This window comes from Coregonus lavaretus (assembly GCF_964263955.1).
Source record: "Coregonus lavaretus genome assembly, chromosome: 39".
NCBI lineage: Eukaryota > Metazoa > Chordata > Actinopteri > Salmoniformes > Salmonidae > Coregonus > Coregonus lavaretus.
Genome location: NC_140026.1, coordinates 7268186 through 7280393, shown reverse-complemented (window position 1 = coordinate 7280393; position 12208 = coordinate 7268186). Strand labels below are relative to the sequence as shown.

At 39.7% G+C, this 12208-nt stretch overlaps 1 protein-coding gene across 1 annotated transcript in view; it reads right to left on the bottom strand.

Moving 5' to 3' along the window:
• The window catches only part of LOC311112677 (IgGFc-binding protein-like), a gene marked incomplete at both ends in the record, with an annotated part of 49796 nt that overhangs the window by 4891 nt on the left and 32697 nt on the right, over positions 1 to 12208 (bottom strand). The window contains 12 exons of the mRNA XM_084155811.1: positions 1983 to 2209; positions 2934 to 3063; positions 5173 to 5363; positions 5632 to 5715; positions 5914 to 6052; positions 6226 to 6425; positions 6853 to 6994; positions 7286 to 7424; positions 7793 to 7921; positions 8296 to 8444; positions 10938 to 11164; positions 11889 to 12018. Coding sequence (XP_084011937.1) covers positions 1983 to 2209; positions 2934 to 3063; positions 5173 to 5363; positions 5632 to 5715; positions 5914 to 6052; positions 6226 to 6425; positions 6853 to 6994; positions 7286 to 7424; positions 7793 to 7921; positions 8296 to 8444; positions 10938 to 11164; positions 11889 to 12018 — 1887 coding nt within the window. The remainder of the gene's footprint in view (positions 1 to 1982; positions 2210 to 2933; positions 3064 to 5172; positions 5364 to 5631; positions 5716 to 5913; positions 6053 to 6225; positions 6426 to 6852; positions 6995 to 7285; positions 7425 to 7792; positions 7922 to 8295; positions 8445 to 10937; positions 11165 to 11888; positions 12019 to 12208) is intronic.

Genomic DNA, 12208 nt, shown 5'->3' with positions numbered 1-12208 from the left:
AACATTCAGTTCTCTGGAAACAGCTCTGGTGGGCACTCCAGCAGTCAGCATGACAATTGCACGCTCCATAAAGACTTGAGACACCTCTGGCATTGTGTTATTTGACAAAACTGCATATTTTAGAGTGGCCTTTTATTGTCCCCAGCACAAGGTACACCTGTGTAATGATCATGCTGTTTAATCCGCTTCTTGAAATACCACACCTGTCATGTGAATGCATTATCTTGACAAAGGATGAAATGCTCACTAACAGGGATGTACACACATTTGTGCATAACAATTCATATAAATAAGCTTTTTGTGCGCATGGAACATTTCTGGGATCATATATTTCATCTCATTACAAATGGGAGCAGCACTTTACATGTTTCCTTTATATTTTTGTTCAATATATTTAATGCTGCTCAGGAATTTCCCTTTGGTGACAATAAAGATTTATTCAATAGAATGACAAACTGTTCTTGACTGTTTTTGTCTGTTCTTTATTTTTAATTTTTTTATTTCTTATTTTTTATTTTTTATTTTTTTTGGGGGGGAATGGATCAGCTTAATATTGCAGATAGATTGTATCTTCTATGAATGTAATTGTCTGCATCACTTCCAATTCCCCATGTTTATTTAAATGTTTTATATATATACTCCCCTTTATTACTTTTCAACCCCGCCATCCTTTCCCTACTTGGAGTAAATTAGTGAACAACAATGCCCAGGCCTCTACTTCCGGTCTATACTTACTATCTACACCTTATGGACAGAGTTAATTTTACAATAATTCTATTATATATATATATATATATATATATATATATATTTTTTTTTTTTTTTTGCTCCTGATCTTCTTCTACTCTCAACCTCTCCGATCATTTTCATGGTGTCCATCCGGTTTGCTTCTATATGCCATATCTTTCTAACTGTGCTCCTTCCCAAAAGCTCCCAACATACAACCTATATACTTATTATGGACACAGTATGCTTACATTATTAGCTATCTTTGTTATTATTTGTTGTTATTTGTTACTAGTCCCATCCTTCAACTCTATTCAATACCTCCCATCTATCTCTTAACACCATCCATATAGGATTTCTATTTGCCATATATATTTCGACCGTAATGTGATGTTTTACAAAAATTCTGAACCTTTCTATTCTCATTGCTTCTACAGATTGTGAATTAAAAATAAACATTTTTGCTAAAAGTATTATTATATTATTGATTGATTGACTATGACTTTTCAGATCACCCAGTAATGCTATCTGCAAGGTTAGTTCCAGGTAAATATTGCAATCCTTTAGCCATTCCTGGACCTGTGTCCAAAAACAAGCTACAAATGGACAGAACCAAAACAAATGATCTAATGATTCTGTCTCTTCACAGCAAAACCTGCAGAGCTGGGAAGATTGTATCCCCCATATAAATAACATTCTATTGGTAGCAATAATTTTATATAATAATTTAAATTGAAAGATTCTAATTTTTGAATCCGGTGTCGTTTTGCGTGTCAGTTCATAAACACTATGCCATGGGATCGGTACGTCAAAGATCTCTTCCCAACTATTTTGCAATCTATATGGGACGGCTGTCAATCCTTTGGTCCTTAAGTGAAACTGATATACTTTTCTATTTATCACAGTTTTCGTTAACCAATTATGTTCTTTAATGCAAGGCCGACAGACAAGTTCCTTACTTTCTCCCCCTTCCACTTTCCTCTTCCTCTTTTGCGGTAAGGCTGCAATTATTTGGTTGTAATTTTGGGTAGAGCAGACATTTCCATATGTTTTTGACTGTGTATGTTACTTTACATCGGCTCTGCATTTTATCAGTATTTGTTTCCATTGTTATGTTTTTAAACATTTTCAAATGTCATTCTTATCTATCTCCATCTCTCTCTCTCTCTCTCTCTCTCTCTCTCTCTCTCTCTCTCTCTCTCTCTCTCTCTCTCTACCCCCAACCCCATCCCTCCATCAATCCCTCTCGTTCTCACCTGCACTGTGCCTCCCTTCAGGATGGAGATCTTCACGCTGCGCACATACACATGCACAGCCTTCAGGTAGGAGATGGTTGGTTTGTTGAAGCGGTTTTCATTGTCGGCATGCACCTCGTAGTGAGGCACTGACGTGTGGTTACAGGGCTCTGACATCAGGTAGCTGCAGTTCCCCATGAAGTTGTACTTCTTCTTGTCGAAGGTGGTGTAGTGAGGGTCGCTAGATGCTACACAGGTAGAGGTGGCTGGGGGGAATAGTGATATAAAGTTGTGAGTGAGATTAGTAATTGGCTGGTGGAAAGAATACTGACTCAGTGTTCACATAGTTTGGGTTAGTTTTTTCACCAAGTGATGCCTGACATGATGTAAATAGTGTTCTCCAAGCCACACATAATACATGTTTACTGTATATATGGCTGTCTGTTTGCATAGCTAGGAATCAAACTCTAGGAACGATCCACTTTACTGTAAGTTGGATATTTCCCAGGGTTTCACGATGGTACTCCTTAACAATATAATTGATTCTAAGAACCTTTCATCTTTATACAAGTTATTATAAGTTACCTAATACAAGTTATGATAAGTGAGCTAATTCAAGTTAAGATAACTGAGCTAATACAAGTTATTATAACACAGTTAATATAAGTTATGATAACTTAGCTAATACAATAACTGAGCTAATACAACTTATGATATCTGAGGTAATAGAAGTTATGATAACTCAGCTAATACAAGTTATGATAACACAGCTAATACAAGGTATGATAACTGAGCTAATACAAATTACGACAACTCAGCTAATACAAGTTATGATAACTGAGCTTTTACAAGTTATGATAACTGAGCTAATACAAGTTATGATAACTGATCTATTACAAGTTATAATAACTGGGCTAATACAAGTTATGATAACTCAGCTAATACAAGTCATTATAACTCAGATAACAGTACCTTTAGGATAGCATGCACCGTTGCGGCACTCCTCCGTGGGAGAGCAGGAGTTGTCCACACAGTCCAGGGTGTAGTTTCCGGCACAACGACACAGCTTGGAGCAGCCGTCACCAAAGATGATCTCTCCTGGCTAAAAGGACAGAGACAGGGAGAGAGGAATTATTAACATGTTGTTAGATAATATACTTTTTTTTGTTTATTTGTGCATTCTGTGAATGTATGTGTGTGTTCCTTGCGTCGTTGGTCCTTTTTAAAGGATATTTGTGACTCGTTTCAGGAAACTAGGCCTATGTCGCCCATCACTACTTCACAGGAGAGGCATTTTTTTTGTAATCAAAATGCATTCTTTGGCAGAAATGCCTTCTGGAACAGGTGAACTTTCATGTGCCTTAAAAACAAACGTATATGCTATCTCTTAAAACAAATAAAATTGTGAAATTACAAGCCTAGTTGGTTTAGCCACGACAAAGACAGGAACTTTTCCACTACCCATGATTGGCTGCGATAATGGATGGGCTAGACATGCCGAGAGATGAGTTTGGATTTGTCTGCCATTTAGCACACTTCTGTCTATAACGATCTATTTAGTATGTGTAGGTAATCCTTTCTAAAGTGGCTTAGTTGAAAGATATCCCGAAGAACTGCACAAGTGTTGCTCTCCAATTTCTGGAGGACCGAGTTTAAAAAACAGTGGAATGCCCTGTGGAAGCAGAGTATGATAGCTAAGGAGATGGAGAAAATTCTGGCGTTTGATTGCAAATGCGGAGGGAGTCGAAAAGAGAACACAAAAGGCTGTTGTATAAAACACCTTTCTGGATTACATCTTCAAACTAAGGGCAACCATGGCATCCGTGACAGAGAGGGAAAAGTGTTCATCCATGTAAGAAAGTCTAGCTATTTACATTTTCAGATATTATACATTTCTAATTTTGGCAGAAAGTCATTTTCATTGCAAGTTAAAGCTAATGTTATCTAGCTAACATTAGCTGGCTGGCTGGCTGGCTTGCTCGCTAGCTAACGTTGCATGTTTGATTTGTGTAGTAATGTTATTCGTATCTCAGAGGCATTTGCATTGCTAGTTATGGCCTAATGTTAGCTCGCTATCTAACATTGAACCTAGCTAGTTGGTTAGCTTTAGCTAACTGTAGATTCACGCAGGGTAGTAATGTTAAGAGTTGGGATTATGGTTTGTTGTTTAACTAGCTAGCTAGCTACATGACTAAACAAAAGACTCCACTATGCAAGTAACCTTTTCACTGTACCGTTTACACCTTCTAACAAGCTAGAAACGAACCAAAAACATAGTTTAGAAAGTTGCTTTTAGTTGCCTGGTTTGCTAGATTGACATATACTAAATTCATTTTTAAACTGATGTGTTTATTTACATTTACATTTTACATTTACGTCATTTAACAGACGGTCTTATCCAGAGCGACTTACAAATTGGTGCATTCACCTTATAGCCAGTGGGATATTGCTGTTAAAATGCACCAGTTATGCTATTTTGGACCCCCAGGTTGCTGATGTCATGCAGACTTTCATTTTTGGTTCATACTTTTTCATAACAACAACGACAATAGAATGTTCATGATGTCATTGCGACAACTGTATACAGACATGTTGATAGAAGTAGTATAAACCAGCCTTTAGTCTTGAAATATTTGGTTGTACACTACCGTCCTCACTGTTTAGCACATGGCCTCACAATCCTTAAGGAGATGGGTGGGGCTAAGGCTTAAGAGGGTGTGAACGATGCTGAATGGGTGTACACAAAGAAGAACTCTCCAGTAGGTGTCCCAAAACATTCAAGGGCCATTTTCTCAAAAGTGGGGTTACAAGTTTATCAACTTTCAAAGCAGAATTACTTTCGCATTGTTCCCGAACTGCAGTGTATGATATACCATTTTCTAGCTCTGAGCCTCTATTTTCTACCAATGTAAAAAAAATACAATTTAAAATTTTGCAACATAAGACCGAATCGAGGCGGTTGGTCACATTGGTGATGTGCTTACCTGAGCAACATCAATTTCCATGTGAGTGGACATTCTGGACAGTAAAAGTAGTGTATCATATGATATCGTATGTTATTGTTTATCACATCGTATATAGTGTATCATATATCGTATGGTATTCCGTATGATATATCACATATAATATTGTATATCACATTGTATTGTGTCATATTCTATCATATTGTACATTCTTAACCACAGACTAACAATCCCAGATGGTCTCGTACCTCATAGTAGTCACCTCCCTCCAGACAGCCACAGGTTTCTATGGGGACACAGCGTCTGCCTTTGAACACGAAGCCTGGCTTACAGAAACACGCACTGATACAGGAGCCAGTGCAGTTGGTGGAGGGTTCCTTACAGCTGGGGATGCAGGCTGGGCCACACTCTATGTACTCAGCATTGGGAGGGCACGTCACTATTGGGGGAGAGATGGAGAGGAGAATGGGGTGGGGGGTGGGGGAGGAGAATGGGTTGGGGGGAGAGAGGGAGAGGAGGATTGGGTGTGGGGGAGAGAGGGAGGGAGAAAGGCAAAGAAGAGAGGATAAGGGGGTGCGGTGGAAGGGAGACAAGGGGTTAATATCAGGAATTATTAGGTAACCAATTCAACGATTTGTGCGAATACAGAAATTGGATTCTGAATCTGATCGTGAGAATGAGAACAGGTGATTGTCTGTTAATCTCACCTGGAGGTTTTGGAGTAGTAGGCTTGGGAGTAGTTGGTTTAGGTGTAGTTGGTTTGGGAGTAGTTGGTTTGACTGTAGTTGGGGCTGAGGGATAGAGGGAGACATCATGAGATATAAGATAGAGAGACATTATAGCCTAGTCTCAGAACAGTTTGTGCTGTCTGGTCAACTCATATGATCACAGCCTGGTAACCTACCCTGACTTCCAACACGTCAGACGTCATAACACCATTTTGAGTATTTGTGGGTGTTTGTACAGACTGTTTATGTAAGGGGACTTACTTGTAGGGTAGCAGTCCAGCTCTCCACCCTGGACCTTACACTCGTGCATTGGAGGGCAATCAGAGGGACTGCAGGTGACGAAGGGAGCGTTACAGTAACATTTCATCTGACAGTCCTCCACGTACCACTCCTCACCAGGCTGGAGGGAGAGAGGGGGGAGAGGGAGGGAAGGAGGGAGGGGGAGAGATGGAGGGAGAGACAATAGTTAATCAGTGATTGGTTGCTGGTTGGTTATATACACGTCACACACACACACACACTATGTCCATCACTTGACACACACACATAAACACACAAACACAACACACTCACCTCGTAGTACTGTCCGTTGGTGTGTTTGCAGCCACAGGAGTTCTCTTTGACACACTTCCCGGCGCTGAGGATATAACCAGGGTCACACACACAACCCTCTGAACAGGGAGCATCACACCCCGTGGGAGGTCTGGAGGCACAGGTGGGCTGACAAGGGGCGGCACAGGGCACGTACTGACTGTTGGGGGGGCATGTCAGAGCTGGAGAGAAGGAGGGAAGAGGAGACATTAGGAGATAGGTCTACCTTAAAACATGACTGTCGCTTAGTAATGAATTTGTTGATTATACGGAATAGTACTGTTTGAGTGGATTGTTTGGTCTTTGACGTGCTAATAGCAGCAGGGTCTTTGGTGAGTGAATGAATGATTATTATATTAATCACTACAATTTCCATCTTCATCATCAATATCTGTCTCTTCCTTGTTATTATCATGTATAACATGTATCTGTTCCAGGGTTGGGGTCAATTCCACTGCAATTCCAGTCCATTCAGGAAGTACATCGAAATACCAATTTCCATTATCTTTCATGCTTTTTAGTGAGGAATATTTGGAATGAGAATTTGGTTTATTTTCTGAAATGACTGGAATTTAAATGGAATTGACCCCAACACTGATCAATACTCACGGCAGAAAGTGCTGTTCCTCCAGGTTCCGATGGTGACTCCTCGGTCCTGACACTCGTTGACGTAGGACTCGATGGACTCACACAGAATGGGTTGAGCACCATCCAGCTCGCACAGGTCAAACAGACAGTCCTGGAAGAAACTCTGAAATAGACACACATAAAGGTACACGCGTCATCGATTTGCTCACAAAGCTTGGAGGTTTTGGTTACTTACGTGCAAAAATAAAGTTCATTGAATTAAATTGTATAAAACGTATTTAAACATTCCTAAACTAAATGTGTCTATACATTTGCAAAATGTCTTTCTTGGGAGTGAGATTTCACACATTAAACAAACTTTCTTTTATTGTAAAGAACCTATACACCATACATTACAGTAATTACACACATTGGGGTAAGACGCTATATACCACACATTACGGTAGTTACTCACATTGGGGTTGACCTTGGGGTGACAGACAGCGAACGGTCCGTTCTTGTCCAGTAGCATGCCGCAGTAGCCAGAGCTCTCATACCTGTCCAGTTCATCATCAGTACAGCCTGGGACGGTGGTGTTGGGCTTCTTGTTACAACTGGAGTGAGAGACAGAGTGAATCAGTTGTGTGTGAGTGCCTGTGTGTGTGTAGTTGTTATATGTCAGTGCCTGTGTGTGTGTGTGTGTGTGTGTGTGTCTGTGTCTGTGTCCGTGTGTGTGTGTTTGTGTGTGTGTGTGTGTGTGTGTGTGTGTGTGTGTGTGTTTGTGTGTGTGTGTGTGTGTGTGTGTGTGTGTGTGTGTGTGTGTGTGTGTGTGTGTGTGTGTGTGTGTGTGTGTGTGTGTGTGTGTGTGTGTGTGTATGTGTGTGTGTGTGTGTGTATGTGTGTGTGTGTGTGTGTGTGTGTGTGTGTGTGTGTGTGTGTGTGTGTGTGTGTGTGTGTGTGTGTAAATGGTGGCAAGACTAACTTGGGATCTGTGACCCAGCTGTGTCCAAAGTCATTGGGGTTGGTGGTCAGAGAACCGTCTGGTTTCCTGAAGTCATCTTTGGAGTTTCCATTGTAGTCTCCACACAGTCCACACAGCTTGTCTTTATAGCTGAATACAGAGGAGAAAATTGGCCTATGAGTCAAGGATTTTCTCAAGCATTGTAATGACAACTTTATAAAATAAAAATATTACAATGTGAGAAGTTTCTATTTGGTTAATATGTTTTGTGTTGTGTTATTATAGCTATTTTTAGGGTATATCATGTCGGGGTCACCAAAACTGTAATAGGGAAACCAAGCTGCATAGACCCCATTTTTGGTCTCTCTCTCTCTCTCTCTCTCTCTCTCTCTCTCTCTCTCTCTCTCTCTCTCTCTCTCTCTCTCTCTCTCTCTCTCTCTCTCTCTCTAGCTCAGTGTGTGTGTTCTCTTCAGTGGTTGTATATTATTTTTCTTCAGTGTGTATGTGAAGCAGTTTTGACTCACTCCTTGATGACTTTGATGTCCATGTAGTGGTTTCCGTCATATCGTACGGTCACACCAAAGTCCATGGCTACAGTGTAGTGTTTACCAGACTTCAAAACAGACACACCTGTAGCTGGTGTCAGTGGGATGTTCACATTGGTACCATTCAACTAGGAGGAGAAGAGGACACAGACATGGGTTAGTGAGGGGCATGCTTTTTAGCTTTCCTATTTTTAAGCTGTCCAGTATCTGTGTTTTGCATGAATTTTATGTATAATGAACAAAGAATTTAACGCAACATGCAACAATTTCTAAGATTTTACTGAATTTTAGTTCAAATAAGGAAATCAGTCAATTGAAAAAAAAATTAGGCCCTAATCAATGGATTTCACATGACTGGGTAGGGGCACAGCCATGGGTGGGCCTGGGAGGGCATAGGCCCATCCACTTGGCAGCTAGGTAAACCCACTGGGGAGCCAGTCCCAGCCAATGAGTTTGTCCCTACAAAGGGGTTTTACTGCAGACAGAAATACTCCTGAGCACACCCCATCCCCCCTCTGACGATCCCGCAGGTGAAGAAGCCAGATGTGGAGGTCCTGGGTTGGTGTGGTTACACATGGTTTGCGTTTGTGAGGCCGGTTGGACGTACCACCAAATTCTCTAAAACGACGTTGGAGGTGGCTTATGGTAGAGAAATGAACATTCAGTTCTCTGGAAACAGCTCTGGTGGGCACTCCAGCAGTCAGCATGACAATTGCACGCTCCATAAAGACTTGAGACACCTCTGGCATTGTGTTATTTGACAAAACTGCATATTTTAGAGTGGCCTTTTATTGTCCCCAGCACAAGGTACACCTGTGTAATGATCATGCTGTTTAATCCGCTTCTTGAAATACCATACCTGTCATGTGAATGCATTATCTTGACAAAGATGAAATGCTCACTAACAGGGATGTACACACATTTGTGCATAACAATTCATATAAATAAGCTCTTTGTGCGTATGGAACATTTCTGGGATCATATATTTCATCTCATTAAAAATGGGAGCAGCACTTTACATGTTTCCTTTATATTTTTGTTCAATATATTTAATGCTGCTCAGGAATTTCCCTTTGGTGACAATAAAGATTTATTCAATAGAATGACAAACTGTTCTTGACTGTTTTTGACTGTTCTTTATTTTTTATTTTTTTATTTCTTATTTTTTATTTTTTATTTTTTTGGGGGGGGAATGGATCAGCTTAATATTGCAGATAGATTGTATCTTCTATGAATGTAATTGTCTGCATCACTTCCAATCCCCCATGTTTATTTAAATTTTTTATATATATACTCCCCTTTATTACTTTTCAACCCCACCATCCTTTCCCTACTTGGAGTAAATTAGTGAACAACAATGCCCAGGCCTCTACTTCCGGTCTATACTTACTATCTACACCTTATGGACAGAGTTAATTTTACAATAATTCTATTATATATATATATATATATATATATATATATATATATATATATATATTTTTTGCTCCTGATCTTCTTCTACTCTCAACCTCTCCGATCATTTTCATGGTGTCCATCCGGTTTGCTTCTATATGCCATATCTTTCTAACTGTGCTCCTTCCCAAAAGCTCCCAACATACAACCTATATACTTATTATGGACACAGTATGCTTACATTATTAGCTATCTTTGTTATTATTTGTTGTTATTTGTTACTAGTCCCATCCTTCAACTCTATTCAATACCTCCCATCTATCTCTTAACACCATCCATATAGGATTTCTATTTGCCATATATATTTCGACCGTAATGTGATGTTTTACAAAAATTCTGAACCTTTCTATTCTCATTGCTTCTACAGATTGTGAATTAAAAATAAACATTTTTGCTAAAAGTATTATTATATTATTGATTGATTGACTATGACTTTTCAGATCACCCAGTAATGCTATCTGCAAGGTTAGTTCCAGGTAAATATTGCAATCCTTTAGCCATTCCTGGACCTGTGTCCAAAAACAAGCTACAAATGGACAGAACCAAAACAAATGATCTAATGATTCTGTCTCTTCACAGCAAAACCTGCAGAGCTGGGAAGATTGTATCCCCCATATAAATAACATTCTATTGGTAGCAAGAATTTTATATAATAATTTAAATTGAAAGATTCTAATTTTTGAATCCGGTGTCGTTTTGCGTGTCAGTTCATAAACACTATGCCATGGGATCGGTACGTCAAAGATCTCTTCCCAACTATTTTGCAATCTATATGGGACGGCTGTCAATCCTTTGGTCCTTAAGTGAAACTGATATACTTTTCTATTTATCACAGTTTTCGTTAACCAATTATGTTCTTTAATGCAAGGCCGACAGACAAGTTCCTTACTTTCTCCCCCTTCCACTTTCCTCTTCCACTTTTGCGGTAAGGCTGCAATTATTTGGTTGTAATTTTGGGTAGAGCAGACATTTCCATATGTTTTTGACTGTGTATGTTACTTTACATCGGCTCTGCATTTTATCAGTATTTGTTTCCATTGTTATGTTTTTAAACATTTTCAAATGTCATTCTTATCTATCTCCATCTCTCTCTCTCTCTCTCTCTCTCTCTCTCTCTCTCTCTCTACCCCCAACCCCATCCCTCCATCAATCCCTCTCGTTCTCACCTGCACTGTGCCTCCCTTCAGGATGGAGATCTTCACGCTGCGCACATACACATGCACAGCCTTCAGGTAGGAGATGGTTGGTTTGTTGAAGCGGTTTTCATTGTCGGCATGCACCTCGTAGTGAGGCACTGACGTGTGGTTACAGGGCTCTGACATCAGGTAGCTGCAGTTCCCCATGAAGTTGTACTTCTTCTTGTCGAAGGTGGTGTAGTGAGGGTCGCTAGATGCTACACAGGTAGAGGTGGCTGGGGGGAATAGTGATATAAAGTTGTGAGTGAGATTAGTAATTGGCTGGTGGAAAGAATACTGACTCAGTGTTCACATAGTTTGGGTTAGTTTTTTCACCAAGTGATGCCTGACATGATGTAAATAGTGTTCTCCAAGCCACACATAATACATGTTTACTGTATATATGGCTGTCTGTTTGCATAGCTAGGAATCAAACTCTAGGAACGATCCACTTTACTGTAAGTTGGATATTTCCAAGGGTTTCACGATGGTACTCCTTAACAATATAATTGATTCTAAGAACCTTTCATCTTTATACAAGTTATTATAAGTTACCTAATACAAGTTATGATAAGTGAGCTAATTCAAGTTAAGATAACTGAGCTAATACAAGTTATTATAACACAGTTAATATAAGTTATGATAACTTAGCTAATACAATAACTGAGCTAATACAACTTATGATATCTGAGGTAATAGAAGTTATGATAACTCAGCTAATACAAGTTATGATAACACAGCTAATACAAGGTATGATAACTGAGCTAATACAAATTACGACAACTCAGCTAATACAAGTTATGATAACTGAGCTTTTACAAGTTATGATAACTGAGCTAATACAAGTTATGATAACTGATCTATTACAAGTTATAATAACTGGGCTAATACAAGTTATGATAACTCAGCTAATACAAGTCATTATAACTCAGATAACAGTACCTTTAGGATAGCATGCACCGTTGCGGCACTCCTCCGTGGGAGAGCAGGAGTTGTCCACACAGTCCAGGGTGTAGTTTCCGGCACAACGACACAGCTTGGAGCAGCCGTCACCAAAGATGATCTCTCCTGGCTAAAAGGACAGAGACAGGGAGAGAGGAATTATTAACATGTTGTTAGATAATATACTTTTTTTTGTTTATTTGTGCATTCTGTGAATGTATGTGTGTGTTCCTTGCGTCGTTGGTCCTTTTTAAAGGATATTTGTGACTCGTTTCAGGAAACTAGGCCTATGTCGCCCATCACTACTTCACAGGAGAGGC